General features: G+C 38.6%; 1 protein-coding gene across 1 annotated transcript; it reads left to right on the plus strand.

Annotated features, from left to right (window-relative positions):
- The first annotated feature begins 1,692 nt into the window (after positions 1-1,692).
- spaca4l (sperm acrosome associated 4 like) lies at positions 1,693-10,225 on the plus strand. Its single transcript, XM_040021177.1, has 3 exons — positions 1,693-1,860; positions 8,748-8,858; positions 9,413-10,225. Exons 1-3 carry the CDS (start codon positions 1,809-1,811, stop codon positions 9,622-9,624), a joined length of 375 nt encoding a protein of 124 aa, XP_039877111.1. The 5' UTR covers positions 1,693-1,808; the 3' UTR covers positions 9,625-10,225.
- Positions 10,226-15,626: the final 5,401 nt, after the last annotated feature.

The following is a 15,626-nucleotide window of genomic DNA, read 5'->3' on the forward strand; positions in this document are numbered from 1 at the left end:
ACATTAGAAACTAGGATTGTTGTGACGGACCAACAGAAACTGAACCAATAAGCTTATAAAGAGATGAAAATTAATACTGAGCTGAACGGAGTTTATTTATTCTTAGTTATTAGGGAAAGTATGATTTTAATTATCCTATATGGTAGTCTTTGTGTTGGGACTTTTGTAAATTCCTCAAAATACAGGGCAGTGTCCTTTTGAACATGAACATCACAACTTTATTTTACTACCAGGTCTCACTCGTCCAGTGAATTTAAATTTAATTTTTAGGAATAATAAAGCAAACATTGTTTGATTTCCCTCAACTCTGTTAACTGTAACATATAATAAGTGTCTAAAGATGAGGCCACTTAAACTCATAAAATGACCAAAAATTCATACATAAGTGGACACACTATGTATTTTTGGTCATTTTTGGTCACATTTAGTAATTTATTGGAGTAAAAATGGCATAAATGTTGCAAATTTAGCGACAATAAATCACCTGTGTAGACATAAATAGTTTAGATGTTATAAACACATGGAGACACAGTGTGTCTAGGTTTCAGTATCCACAGATCAGCAGATCTATTACCACTTATGTTGATACATTGTGTCTATGCTGGCAACTAATGAGCATCAAAGAAACATTATAAACCCAGGTAGAAACACTGTAATATATCAAAATATAAGCACATAGGGTAACCAGAGCCCAACAAGCTACACGTGGATCAGACTGTTCATTTCTGTGGAACTATATCGAGGTCTGAAATGTTGATATATCTTTTACAATATAGGACTTTTAGAACAGTTATTCAGGTGAAAGGTTTGGCATTGATCACATGAGGAGAAATTATTCTGTATTTTGTACCAAAAATATTTTTCCAACATCTTTACAATAAAACTCACATTAAAAGGCTTGTGCCCAAGATGAAAACAAACCAGAGTCGCTTATAATCCATCTGGTTTATCTTACCAAGTGAGCAAACATTTGATTTACACAACTGCTTTTTACCTTTACTGGATTACCATGATCTGCTTTTTTATGAATGCATGTGCCCAGTACCTAAAGATGTCAGATACTGTCTAACATTGTGCTCTATGTTTTATTACTGGCTGTGGAAATCATATAGATCACTCTGCCTTGTGAACACTTGTCTGTACGGAATATTGTATTTGTCTTTTACTTGTTATGTGTTATATTTGTTGTAACTTTTTCTGCCCTGTTGGTCACATCTTTCTTGGAAATCAGATTTAAAGCTCAATGAGACGTTTTATTTGGATAAATAAAGGATAATAAAAACTTGAAGTGTATGTTTTCCAGTGTTCTTGTGTGATAGTCTTTGTACACTTTTGTGCATCTTTTATACCACAAAAAACTGTTAAAACTGTCATTTCATCTGATTTTGTGTCTGATAATCATCTGTGGTATTAATGGGAAAGTATCCAAAAATCCTGACTTTGCGTGATTTATATGACTGGGAAAGTGGGAAACCCGGTTAATATCGTCAACAACAAATGAGCTACGAGCCAAACAAACTCAGCATTTCCCAGCTTTCTTGTATTTATAACTTCCTGCTTTCAGGTAATCTTCCTACCTGTATGAGCTGTGTGAAGGTCGACACAATCACGATGGACGTTCAGAATGAGCTCCTCTGATTGGGTAACGGTGACATTTGGTAAGGAGGGGGAGGATTATAAATACAGCGATGGCGGAAAAGTTTGTCGTTAGGTCGAGATTATAACGGTCTGAGAGCTCACAGGCAGCCAGCTCCTTCTAAAGCGCACTTTCTTCATTTGTTTCTCTCCCTCTCTTCTTTTAACCCAAGATGAACAGAGTTATCCTCCAGCTTTTTGCAGTCGGATTGTGCTTTGCAATCGGTAAGTTTAAAAAAAACAAACGCACAAGTAAATATTCGATTTAATTGCAGCTTACCCGTTATACGAATTATTCAATAAAAATGGGTTTTCTCTAAATACGTTTGAAGTGAACTGCTACCTTTAAAGACTTAAGTTTGAATTTTAGCAATAAATGTTTAAGTTGAACTTTGCTGTAGTCGGTAACTATCACCTGCACAGTCATGTGTGCTCCTAATTAACGCCTTACTTTTTTGTACAAGTTTTATGATTAAATTATGTTTAAGATCTTTATTTTAGTTCTAAACTGAGCTTTTATATGTTCTAATACCGTTTTTATATGTGTATCTTTTTTTTTTTTTTTTTTTTTTGTCCTGGAAGCTTTACCATTATTTTTCCACTTTCTTTGGAAAACTTGTCCTTTTTTTTTTTTTTTTTGATGGGTGTGTCCTTGTTGGAGGGTGCAGAGCTGTTTTTGCTGGGTGTGTGCGCAAAAGAAGGTATAAACACCACCTAGACGAATGTAAAGATGAGGAAACCTTCCCTTTTGGGCGTAAACTAAATCAATTATCAGTTTTTTTTTTCCCCCATAATGTTGGTTATCTCTCTGTGGTTTTAAATGGTATGTTCTAGTTGATCTCATAATCTGGGTAGAGATCTTTTGACTGTTGCAGATAAGATATGAAACATTTAAAACCCCAGCCGCATATCAAAGTTTGTGAATAGTAATGCATATTAAACCACTCATATGAAATGCAGCTCTGATTTATTTATGCTGTAAACTATAAATGTATATGGAAATGCGCTGCTTCTAAGTGTAGCTTTGATAAAATGGAGACACTCCACTCCAAAAACATAAAAAATAAAGACAGTTGCACAGAAAATAAATGCTTCTGCATACAAAGCTGACATTTATCTCAAATGAGTGTTGTTAGTTTGACCCTTAATAAACTTGTGCTGGTTTTGTAGGCAGCCGGTTGGAGGTTGCTAGGGGAAATTGTGTCTTCATGATTGCATGCAATTCATCTGATCATTATTAGATTTTGTGGTTGCTCATAGCTTGCACGGAAGATGACGTTTTCAGTAAGCATTCACAGCTACTCGCAAAGCAGAAATATTTAGAGGTGTTGCCTGAGCACTATGGCTAACATGTGTTAAATGTCAGCTTCACTCAATTTTATTTCAGATTTTGTGGCGATCAGCTTGTGAGCAAAACAATTGCAAGGTGGTTTTCAACAACCAGTTGAGGGATAGCCTCTCTTTCCCCTCGCAACCAATGGTGGTATCAGGTCCAGTGTGTTATGTATGATGGTGCCCTATTGCTAAAAGTAGCTAATAACTTAAGTTGTCCTGTGAAAAATGTATATTGACAAGCTTAAGTGCCGATTCAAAGTCACCCATGGCAAATTGGGCTAATTTGTTTTAAAAAGAATCTTTATAGCTCAATGAGCAAAGGACCTTTGCAAAAAAAGTTCCAAAAATATTTAAATTTGTCTTCCATACATTATCTGGCATTGTGACTTAAATGCATTACTGGTAAGTGAAATGATATGGAGAGTTTTATTTAAATTGGTTGGTTAAAGCTAGTCAAAAGTGCGAATAACTGATTAAAATAATCAGAAAAGAGGTTAAGCTACCAAAGGCGTTGGCTAAAGATGGCAGCTAATAGATTTGGTGAAACTAAAGCTTCATAGTTGACTTAAATTTAAAAAAATTCTTTTCAAAAGTATTAACAGCAGTGATTAAACCTCTAGCTAAAGGTAATGAGTAGACAACTGACTTTTATTTGACTGAAAAAGTAAACCATTGAGTCACTTTGTTAAAATATACCAAAACAAAGTGTGTAAACTGCTACAGTCGTGTTAATTTTCGGTGTTTCCCATTGAAATTGAGGAATTGGTTTGCTAAAGAGTGGTTAAATGACTATTTTTCTCAAAGAATGAAACTTGTGTCAAGGTTAATGTACAAATGCCTAGAAATGATCAGTATCACCTGCTTTAGCTAGAAGCAGTAGCGCTAACACTCTGCTTTAAGTCTTTAAACAGTTTAAGTGGCTCAAAGAAGTTTATGTGAAATTGTCAGGTCTGTGTTTTTTTTCAATAGGTCGTCTTGTTTTTACCTTAACAATTAGGTTTACACTTTTTTTTTTTTTTCCAAACTTCAAAATAAACTGAATAATGTGAAAATGTCTAGATGGAGGTGAAATCAAATTTCTTAACATTTATTAGAGAATTAAATTATTTTGTTAGCATGTTAAATGATGTGTATTGTATGATTCACCTGAGTGACTAAGACTTCGGTTGTAGTGTTTACCCTCTGTGCACATCCCGGGCTTTATTTTAATGCTGATTATTGCAGGCTCCAGGGTGAGGCAGCTTGTTTGTGATATGTGTAGAAGTGCTTTTTTAAATCCACCCCCAGGCTGTTAAACACAAAGTCAAGTAAAAACTTGCCAGGCATTACATTAAATTTCTGTCCTTGTAGTAGTTGAGACTTTGCCAAAGGTTCAAATTCCTCTGCTGTCCAGTCTTCCTATTTTATTTTATTGTTTTTCTGCTTGCATTGTGTTTTACACCCTTTGTCCAGTTTTGTCCTTGAGATTTCAGCTGCTGTGCTTTGTATTCCATTTCAAACCACACCTTTCTGGGATCTGTATTGTCATCCTGGCTGCTTGCTGTACCTTCAGGCGACAATGCTGACCTTTTACTTGTGTGACCAAAAAGTGATCCCCATATGGTGAGAATTGCATAAAGGTGTTTGGGTGAGTCTGAAGTGAATGATTCAGACAGTGGACTGGTTCATTTCTGAAGGAAACTTGTTACAGGCCAGTGAAATGTTTCCCAAATCACCAGCTCACATAAAAATAGACAAATCGTCACCTCTGTTCAGCTACCAGCTGCTTTAAATCCTTAGTAAATAAATCTAAGTAATCTACAGTGTTCACTGCCAAAGAGACATTTTTGATATACTTGTGATGTGGAAGTGACTGTAGTGGTTTACACATTTTTCCTTGCATGCAAAAGATTCCTTTCTTGAGCCACAAACTCACACTGGGAGGGAAGGGGCACGCCTGGATACATGGGAGGGTTGCACCAGGAAGCGTATTTGGAGTGAATCTGTGCCAAAATCAGACATGCAGGCATGGATGACAGACTTTATTAATCCCAGAGGCAGAAACTAAATTTAACAGTAGCCACTTCACAAAAACAATGTAGGTCAATGATACTCCCCAAAAAGAAAAGCAATTATAACAATTAGACTAAATGGAGACTAAAGTAAACATGATAGGAATACAAAGGGAGTAAAGATGGGCCATTGGCTCCACCCTGCACACAGTAAACCCTGCGCCGCCCCAGGCAATGTAAGCGTATTTATTTGCCATGATCAGTTGATGGTAACTGAAATGAATCGTAGCTATTGGTAAGAAAACATTTTAAAGCTTAACTTAATTTTAACTTCTGAATTATGTATTCCTAAGGTGTTTCATTTGGCCCGCTGCCTTTTGATTTTGGGATAACTGTTCAGGTGAGAGGATTTGATTCCCCTTTCTAAAAATGTGAATATCTGACACACTTCCCACCACAAACCAGCTGCTCCTATTCATGGTGTCCCCATGGCAAGTTTTTAGCTTTAAATCCAAACGCAAACTCGTGTGAGCTGCCAGGGACGATTAATCTTTAGCTTTTTATGAGCAGTTACAGGGTGAGGACCATCAAAAGCGCTATACAAATACAGGCCATCATCCCGCCTTGAAAGAAGCCTTTAAATACAGTCGCCCTCATAACAGATTTCATGAGCTTGTTTGCATGTTTCCCGACTTCCTGGTTTAATTTCTTTCCATATTGCAGCACATGACTCATTGTTTGGCTGAGGGTATTTAGTCAGTGCCTCCTCCCTTCGTCCACTTCCCAGCAGATTCCCACAGTTCTAAATCTGAGCCTTGTGAGTTTTTGTTTTTTGTTCCCCAAATTGTCCTGCCCCTCCAGTCCTGTGCAGTTGACAGTGTTGGCACTGTAAACAGTACCCACCCCACTGCCGCAACAACAAAAGAAACATCCTCATTTAGCTCTGCATTCATAACCATAGACACAACACCTTTCAATATACTTTGTCCAACTAGTATGTGCTTTGACCTTGGAGTGGAAAATCACAGGTCCACAGCCTGCAGCGTTAGTCTGTGAGCGATGGAGGGCAGTGTAGGACTGAGGCTCAACTTCGTTAGTAATGTGGCACATCTGACTGCTCAAAGAGTGTTCCTTCATTATTAAAGAACAGCCTGCTAATGAAATCATTTTAAATTTGGGCAATTCTGTAAAAAGCAGAACTGTGCCTGTTATGTTTTTAATGTGTTGGAAAGCTTCTTGTTCAAGGTGCCTATGCTCCTCAGAGTCTGCAAATCCCTCAAATGATCACATTAACATGTTATCTATAAATGTTCAAAGTAAATATAGGTGTTTGTTTCCTTAAGCCTTCTTCACATTTAAATTAATTAATACTGTTCATAGGTATCACACAGGGAAGTATCTGAATTATGCTGGACCAAAGAGGATTTTCAGAATTGTGCCTTGTTTTCTAAAAGTATTGTAGCTTGGATATAGATTTATAAAGTCATTACATTTTAGAAAGGATGACTTGATGTGATATATTTAATAGCTAAGAATAAAGAGATTACAGTTCAATGCTAAATAGTTTCTAGGCTTGAAATGCATGCAGCTAATTATTGTTAATTCAGAGTAAATGTCCTTTGAAACATGCAGCCATTGTGTACAAAGCACTTGTATAGTGGTTACAAAAGTAAAAAACCCAGGAAGTTCCTTGTTGTTTAATTATTACATTACTTAATTACTCTGTGGCATCAATGGCCATAAAGATAACAAATGTCCACCTTCACATTTTCTAAAGCTGACCATCGGGAAGAATTGGTCCAGAGGCTGATCTTTAAACTGTGTTCTCCAGCTGGCAGTGAAGACCACCAGTCATATGCTGATGCATCACCTCAAGTGAACGAATGTGCTGCTGTAACTGGGCACCCTTTAACCCTGAAACACTAAAAATAACACGCCTTACCTCAGGTTTGTTTTCTATAAACATGTGACGTATGTGCACGAGTTGGTTCCGTGACGGTGGAGGAACTGGTTGGATTGGAGAGGAAGTCTTGCAACACATCTCAGCAGTCTTGGTTATATCCTGTCACCATAACTAAACAAACCTACCATAAGAAAGTTCTCAAATGTATCTCTATCAAATTTGATGCAAGAAAAATAAAACTGTGGTCCTATAGCTACTTTTTACTGAAGGTGCTGTATTTGATAACTTGATGTTTCTTTCCTCCCGTTGTTAACAGGACCTCCAGGTTTGACTACATTCACATGTTTATGATTATTGTCCTTTTATATGAAAGCTTTTTGATACAGTAATTCAAATCTTGGTTGCATCCTAATATACATTTATTTATTTTAAATTAAAAGTTAATGTTTACCTCTACTACATAAACAAACTGTCACATGACATGAGCTCAGGGGTGTAACCGAAACCAGCTGGGGCAGGTGTGGGGTTGTGTTCTCTGTACAAAGGTGTGGATGTGATGAGATGGAGATGTATCTCATCACATCCACATCATTTTTTTTTTTTTTCTTCTTTGTAATTGAACTGAAACATCAGAACACATTGTTACAGTGCTCACGCCACAACACAATCCCCCCCCCCCGACGTATTGGACTACAAAAAGGAGGGAACTAGTGAGCTGAGGAAGGGCGTGAGTCAATGCAGCAAGGCAGATGATGCTTAGTCATCACGCTAGTTATGCAATTACTTCTGGTGAACACTCTAATTGTGATTGGTTACTCATCATGAGATGTTTTATTAGCTTAATAATCTGGAAGATTTTGTCTACAGCTACATGTGTTTTGTTTGGGTTTATTTATTTATTTTTTTCCCCCCCTCCCAGCTTGTCAGAAGTGGCAGTAATTCTAAATTGTCTGTAATTTTAAAATGTCACATTTAAGACGATGATTAAAAGTTGTAGACTTGAGGAACAACTTAAGCTGTAGCCCAAAACTACAAAGATGATTTCAGGGTAAAGTTATAAGCTTTGAACATTTTAAACTGTTTTATTTGTTTAATGCTGCATTCGCAATATAAGCAGTTTGATTTCTAATAAGCCACAGTATTACAATGCTTTAATTTCCCCATCTCATTGGTTACTGCTCAATGTTGTACAGTTTGTGCCCAATTCTTTCTAGTGACGCACTCAAAGGTAGCTTAGAAATTCCTTGGGTGACACTTATCTTGAGGGTTTTTTTTTTTTTTTTTTTTTTTTTTTGGCTGCAAGGTTTGTCAACACACTCTCTGCACTGAAGGAAAGGGTAGTTACCTCTTCGCCCAACCCCAGCACAAATAACAGGTTGTGAAATCACAGCTTGTACTCTGATGGTGTTATCAGAGACCAGTCATGCTTCTTGTTTTTGTCTTAAAGCAGATTACAGCTGTCTCACAGGTTCTATGGAAAAAGCTGAATTGGTCTCTAAGGGTGGTCTCTGAGCAACATTTACAGTCTTAAAAAATTGAATAAGAGGAAGTGCTTTCATGACAAGACTGGGACAACGTTCTTTTATAATCTGCTCAGAAGAACCGCGCCAGAGGGTTCCTTTTAACACATGTAGGGCCTAAAGAGAGCCTCCCTGTGCTTCAGACTGAAGGTCATATTTTTCTTTATCTCAGACTTTGTCCTTATCTGTTAAATGCCAGACGTCGATACCCTAATGGAGGACAAACACTGAAAGGCCTCTTTTTCTCAGCCTCTATTTCAAGCGGCTGTGAACAATGCAAATGTTTGAACTCCCATTTATTGCCTGTAACAAACTAAACTGTTTCCTCTTTTCTTCTCCCTTTTTCTCCAAATCTGATATCAGCCAAAGCTCTTGTATGCTACCAATGCACCATTGGGATTGGAAGTCTGTGTGTGACGTCTGAAAAAACATGTGCAAGCGGCGAACAGTGCTACAGTGGAGTTGGGAAAGCAAGTAAGCACGCCAGTGGCTACGAATGTGAACACACTGCATTCTTGTAAAGCTTGTCGTCAGCTCTCAGGTGAAACCCCTGCATTCTTAAAATGCAAACACAAAGGGAGAGTTTTAGACATTCTCCTGCATGTGAACTGATGATTTTTCTAAATGTGATCGTTGTGCTGCAGGAACAAACTCTTGATTGCCCTGTCACTGATCCCATTCAAGTTGATCCTTCTCAGTTGGGGAATTTCTACCTGTAACATGTAGCCATGTTACATTGTCAGGCTTTCCAGGATAAGCTAAATGATTATTGACTGGTGACAAAGAGCATGTGGTTTCAGTCAAATTCATCTTTCACACATTAGTTTTCCAAATTTCAAAATGGCAAGAGCAAAAATGCTTCATGAACAGACTTTACAAACGGTTGCAGGATCTCTTTGTATAATGCTTGGTCCTTCTGCAAACTGAACTTGGCTCACTTTCTAGACTCTTGCTGACATATGTTAAAACTCTAAAGAATCTGCGAGGACCCTGAGTGGTAAACGCTGACGCTGTTTGTTGTTCCACAGTTGGATTTGTGGACATCAAGATGAAGGGTTGCCTAGCAGTAGCGAACTGCAACAAGACTGAAGATGTGGACTTTGGCACAAACAAGACCGTCTACAAGATGACCAAGACGTGCTGCAACACAAACCTATGCAACGCAGCGCCCGGCACCCCCACGCTGACCCTGGCCCTCGCCACCATCTCTGCTGTGTTTGTGGGAAACCTCCTGGTTTGACAGAAGATGCCACCAGTTTAAAATGCAAACATGGATGCAACACACACCAGAGATTTGATAAAATGTCCTTAAACATGAGGTTTTTGTAATCACGGTTTTTTTTTTTTTTTTTTTCTTTTTTCATTATGGGTCTTTTGTTTGCTGTCCTTCAGTTATGTTGCAGTTTTAGTTTCAGATGTTTTTCAATTAAATCTTTTAAACATTTTTCTTTATTTGGGTCAGCCTGCATTTACTGTAACAGATGCTTAATAAAGTCTGTTTATATTAATTGGGTGTAATACTGATATCAATGTGCATTTTGGTTTAATTAGTTGAATAACCTGTGAGGAATTTCCTAATTGTTTTCTAGCTCTGTCGCTGTCAGAACGGCTCAAACGAAGAGTTTGATACTCTGAGCATCGCTGCCAGCGTTGCATTTGAAGGTGGTGGTGGTGGGGGGGGGCTTAATTTTAAGGCTAAACCAAATGTGTTTCTTATCTTACTGAGTGGAAACTAAGACGGGGAGTAAGTGTAAACTAGCTGTATAACATTATTACTACCTGTGAAACATACTAAAGCATAAAGGGGGTTTATGAACGCATTATGGAGCTTAAGGCTGGCACCGGTTCATCATTCTTGTTTCTTCCCCATGCCAGGTCTAAATAACGTTGTGTGTGGGGTTTTTTTTTTTTTTTTTTTTTTTTTGGGTCCCTCCAGTGTGTATGTTGGCTATATGGGAGTGATGGGGATGTATAGACTAATGCGTCTTGATCGGATTTGTCTTCATATACACATTTTCCCGTTTGCAAAAACGTTTGTTAAAATAGCTAGTTTGGCAATACTTTCAAAAGAGATCCTTTTTTGTGTTAATGTATATTTTGATGCTTCAAAGTCTTTAAATAAAACTATTGAAACTGGAGAGACGTGTGTATCAGGTTTGATTTCTTTACTGCTGATGAAACAAATCTTTCTTTTTGTGAAACTGCTAGATTTACTGGTTAACCAGGTTTCAGTGCCACTGTGCAGAGAGAGACTTTATCGATGTGTCATATGTGAGATTAAAAAGATTATTCTGGGGTTCTGATGTCATTTCTAGAGGGGGGGAAAAAAAGGGGGTAAACCTAGAAATAACTCTCATTAAATTATTCTGTAATAAAAGCAAATTTTACTTGCAAAGAAGAACCACTTAGTCGATAGTTGTTTTTTATTTTTATTTTTTATTTATTTTTTGTTTTTTTTGTTCTTTTGTTTTTCAGCCTCACTGCTTTCATTATTCATGGCATTCCTTCACTCATTAGCACTCCCTCTCCCGTCCACCTGAGGTGACAAAGAAGACAAAAGGCTTAGAAAAAAACTGTTGTCCACTCCCTTCAGCTGTCAAACATAAATCTGTCCCCACCAAACAAGCTCATCAGTTTATCGAGAAGTGCCAAGAGCCAGCAGCCTCTCTGTGGAAGGACTTTCTGAGGACTCAAAGCCAACGACCAAATCAACACAAGATGGCAAAGATCGTGCTTGCAGTCATCGCAGCTGTTGCATCCTTCATGCTGGGTAAGGTTATCCAATCAGTTCTCTGCATTAGTTAATGATAAAATGAGGTTACAAAAATAACAAATATTACGATATCTTATATAATACAAGGTAATCAGAGGAGCTAAAAAAGGTGTAAAATTATCTTTTTTTCCTCAAATGCTTTAGACAAGTGCTAAGTTCCTTTTTGGTGATAAAAATCATTGTCTTTAGTAAATTATTTTGGTAGCAGGGTAAAAATAAATTCAGGACTCTGGCAAACTTATTGTGGTGGTTTTTATTTATTTTTCCATAATTTCAGAAATAAAACATCTGCCATCATCCCAGCATTTAAAATTTTTTTTTCTTTGTGTTGAGGGTAATCATTCACTTCACAGGGCACTAAAAAAAAAAAAAAAACAGAAGACAGCTGGTTAAGGGACTATCGAGAGTGATGGGATGTTGTTGGTTTTTTGACAAAACTGGTCAAATTCTCCTCACGGTAACATCTAAGTAAGACTCCTGTAACTGCGTCAGAGGCAAACACTGTGCCTGCTTTGTGTTGTTTGGGCCAACTGCACATGAGCACCACACGATGTCAGGAGAATCCGCTCCAGCTTTGCCCAAAGATGCTCTTTCTCACATTCTGGAAATGCAGACATTTTTTGTGTGTGTTGCCAAGCTGCGAAGCCTGGGTGAGGCATGCAGGAAGCAGAATTCATACGTTATATGATATTTGGATATTTGCCCGTGCTGTTTTTTTTAACTATCTGAATAATTAATGCCCAAACTGACTGAGCTGCTGCTCAGGGTGAGGTCTATAAAAGTTCAGGCCTCTGGTGTATTTATGATTAATGACAAGTCTACTAAAATAACAGCAGACTGACTCTTTTTCAATCCTCCAAATTAAATAAAACCTACTTTGACGTCCCATTTAGTGAAAGTGTTTTTGTTAACAGATTTTTCTGTACTGAATTGAGATGATAGCCTTTTAACATATAAAGCTGACTGACTGACAGCTGTTGCTCACACCTGTGTACAGGGTGTGGCAGACCAGACATTTTCCATTGCAGTGTGTCTGAGCCTTGAGCTCAGTCACACCTGGCGCAGGGCAAAACTGACTGGACAGGGGAAAAAACACAAAAACTCAGAAACAAAAACTTGACTGCTTTATCAACCTGATTTTTTCCCCCCACTGATAAAAATACTTTTGGCTACTCCCTTTGTCACCCTGGGTAGTGCCACATGTTTGATTTTGCCGGATGACCAACACAGGGATGTGTGTCTCTGGCTGTAAAGTAACCGGTGACCGTTTCCTTGCCAAGCGAATATGTCAATCACTTCTGATCGCCTGTCAAAATGATGTTCAATTTTCTGCTTTCCTTTGTGTGTTTCAGTGGATTCCCTGTCATGCAAAAAGTGCAGCTTTGGCCTTGTGGGGTTCTGCTTGTCCAGCAGTACAGAGACCTGCTCTACCAACACCAGCACTTGCTATACTGGAACCGTGGGTAGGTCACCTCCTGATTGTTTTAAACATCACAGCTAGTGAGCACAGGAATGAATCACATAAATTATACCTATCTACTTTCACAAATGTATCTGAAAACATACCCGATGTCCTCAGCTGCCAAAACAAAGTAGGGTGTGGTGGTAGCTGGGTGACAGTGGAAAATTACTAGTTAACAGGTGCTGTGCTTTAAAGAAAAGTCAGTTCAACTGGTTTAAGGTTATAAAAACAAAAGTGCAGTATTAAAATAGGACTGAAAAAAAGAGATTAAATACAATAAACTTTATACTGTATATATTTTAAATGCCATTCTTCACCTCTGTAAGTCTCAATAGCCTAACATAACTTTTCTCTCTCCAGCTTTCCCATCACTCACCAGCTTCTCAGGCTTCACCAGCCGGGGCTGCCGAGGTGACACTACAGCTTGCAACATTACGTCTAACAGCACCCTGCTGGGAATCAGCTACAACCTCGCAATCACGTGCTGCTCCACGGATAATTGCAACCCCACAAGCGGTGCCCCATCTGCCAAGATCACCCTTTCTGCCGCCATTGCTGCAGCCGTCCTGGCCTCCGCTTGGGGAAGCATGTTGTGATCAAACTTCACACAATGCTAGCTAAAGCCATTCGTACCAAAAAACTAAGAAAAAACATGTTCTTTACACTCTATCTAAAATGAAGTCTTTGGATCTCAGCAGTTATTAAGTAAACTTATATGCATAGTCATGCAGCGAAGTTTTGTTTGTCACATAAAACACAAACCTCCAGTGCCAATGTCATGAAAGTTAATCTATGAGATGTTTCAGGGAAACATTGAGTTTTTAAGTCTTCCATGTTGTTGCTTTCCTTTTTTGTTTTTATCCTTTTAATGACTATGTTATGAAAATAAAAGAAGTTCTAAAAAGTATCTTTAGCCTCAGAGTATTTCTTATTTGACTGATTGTGGATACAGTTTACAAAAATGACAACAAAAACAAAGGGAAACACAAAAACTGGTTACATTGAATACAAAACAGAACTTTTCATGTTGCAACTTAGGTAAAAAAAAAAAATTAACAAAGCACAAGAATCGGGGCGATTGATACTAACAAAACCTTTCCTTGCAAACCACAAAGAAGTTAGCTGCAACACAACTGAACTTCACATTCCCATTAACACAGTAAAACCTACAGTGGTAGGTCATCGAACATCTATGGAATAAGCAAATCTGTTATTTAGCAGGAACATCCCTAAATTTAAGGTTAGACAAGTTTGTCAGAAAATGTGCCTTTTTTATTTTGGATGGAGCCTTCCAACTTCTCAAAATGGCACATCTAGCCAGGAGGGAACCAAAGGACAGCACCCGACGTTTTATCCCGGTAATATACTTATCATCCTCACCTACTGTATCAAAGAGAGAAAGTACGGGGTTGAGAGCCAGTTTCAGGCCGGCAGCCTTGTTCAGAGTGCAGAAAACCTCTTCCCAAAAATTTGCCAGGGCAGGTCCAAAACATGTGGGTAAGACTGGCATCATCATACCAGAACCTGTTACAGTGAGGGTCAAAGCTAGGATAAATCTTAGCTAATTTGGATTTAGACAAGTGGGCCCTACGGACTACCTTGAATTGGAATAAGGAGTGGCGTGCGCAGAGTGATGTGGAACTTACCAGAGTGAGGACTGAATTCCATACGTCATCTGACATAGTTATACCCAACTCCTTCCCCCATGTGGATTTGAGGCCTTCAAAGGGAGCTGAAGTTACACTGCACAGTTTGTTATAGATGCGGGAGATTATACCTTGCCTGACAGTTGCAAATTAAGGAGCTCGTCCATTAGTTAGCAGCTCGAGCTTCTGGAAAATTGGAGAGGTGGGATTGCAAAAATTGTCTGAGTTGTAAATGTCTAAAAAAATTGATTTTTGGGAAGAATGTATTTTACTGACAGCTGATCAAATGATGCTAGTTTATTGTGTATAAAGAGATCTTTAAAGTAGATAATACCTGCTCTAAACCAGACCTGGAACAAATTGTCCAAAGCTGGTGGGAGGAATAGGTGACTTGATTGGATGGGGCTTTGAAGTGAGAAATTCTTAAGATTGAAATGTTTCCTGAACTGAGCCCACACCCTGAGGGAGTGCTGAATTATCGGATTAGATGTAAAGTTGTCAATGGATAAAGGGAGAGAAGAACCCAGAAAGAAGGCAAGAAAAATATACTGAGTTGAGTCTAACTCGAATCCGCTGGTCCCAGTAGTTGAGAACTCCCCTCTGACGTGGGATAATGAGCTATTTGGTCTGAAACACGTGAAAGTGGAGAATCACTGGTCGCGGTTGGTCACCCGGTTTTAGCTTCGGCACTAAGGTACGGTGAGCTCTGTCAATTTCTGGAGGCGATGCGAGTATATCCCCACCAAAGATTTCACAGAGGGCAGCGACGAAAAAGTCAGTTGGGCGGCCACTTTGAGTGGATTCTGCTAAGTCAAGTATTTGTAGGTTTTTCCAAAGGCTGAGGCCTTCTAGGTCGATAACTTTGACGCCCAGCTTGGAGTTAGCCTCTCGGAGGTCACCATGTGCTTCTTTGAGCTCTTTGATCCGCTGACCTGCATCTTCCGCTGCCAGCCCGAGCGAAGACAAACGCTGGCCATGTTCATCCACTTCTAGCCCAACCTGGTCAAACTTAAAGTTGAGTAAAGGAAGACTTTAATTCAGTCTTGAGTTCTGCTGCCAGCTCCTCTTTATATTGGGTTAACAGCGCAACAATGGGGTAGATTTTCATATTAAATGTTGCCAAAGCTTCAAACATATGTGCAAATAATTCCTTCACGCTTGTCTAAATACTGAATTTCAGACTGTTCATTCATGGTTCTGTAAATTGTGAATTATGCAAAGCTACTCTAGGAGAGTTAAAGATGAAAAAGATGGAGCTGGAAATGGTCCTGTGTATGTGTAAAAATAATGAGAAAAATGTACTCAATGATCATCCTTTGCTCTTGTATCTGGTTGTGCAGAAGCAGTGGGTGAGAAATTTA

This window comes from Simochromis diagramma, unplaced genomic scaffold (assembly GCF_900408965.1).
Source record: "Simochromis diagramma unplaced genomic scaffold, fSimDia1.1 OVJJ01000753.1, whole genome shotgun sequence".
In the NCBI taxonomy this organism is placed as follows: domain Eukaryota; kingdom Metazoa; phylum Chordata; class Actinopteri; order Cichliformes; family Cichlidae; genus Simochromis; species Simochromis diagramma.

Excerpts from the sequence above, each read along its gene's own strand:
- spaca4l (XM_040021177.1), top strand. The coding sequence starts at position 1,809 with ATGAACAGAGTTATCCTCCAGCTTTTTGCAGTCGGATTGTGCTTTGCA. Across the intron at positions 1,861-8,747 it reads CGGATTGTGCTTTGCAATCG|CCAAAGCTCTTGTATGCTAC; the intron begins GTAAGTTTAAAA and ends ATCTGATATCAG. Across the intron at positions 8,859-9,412 it reads CAGTGGAGTTGGGAAAGCAA|TTGGATTTGTGGACATCAAG; the intron begins GTAAGCACGCCA and ends GTTGTTCCACAG.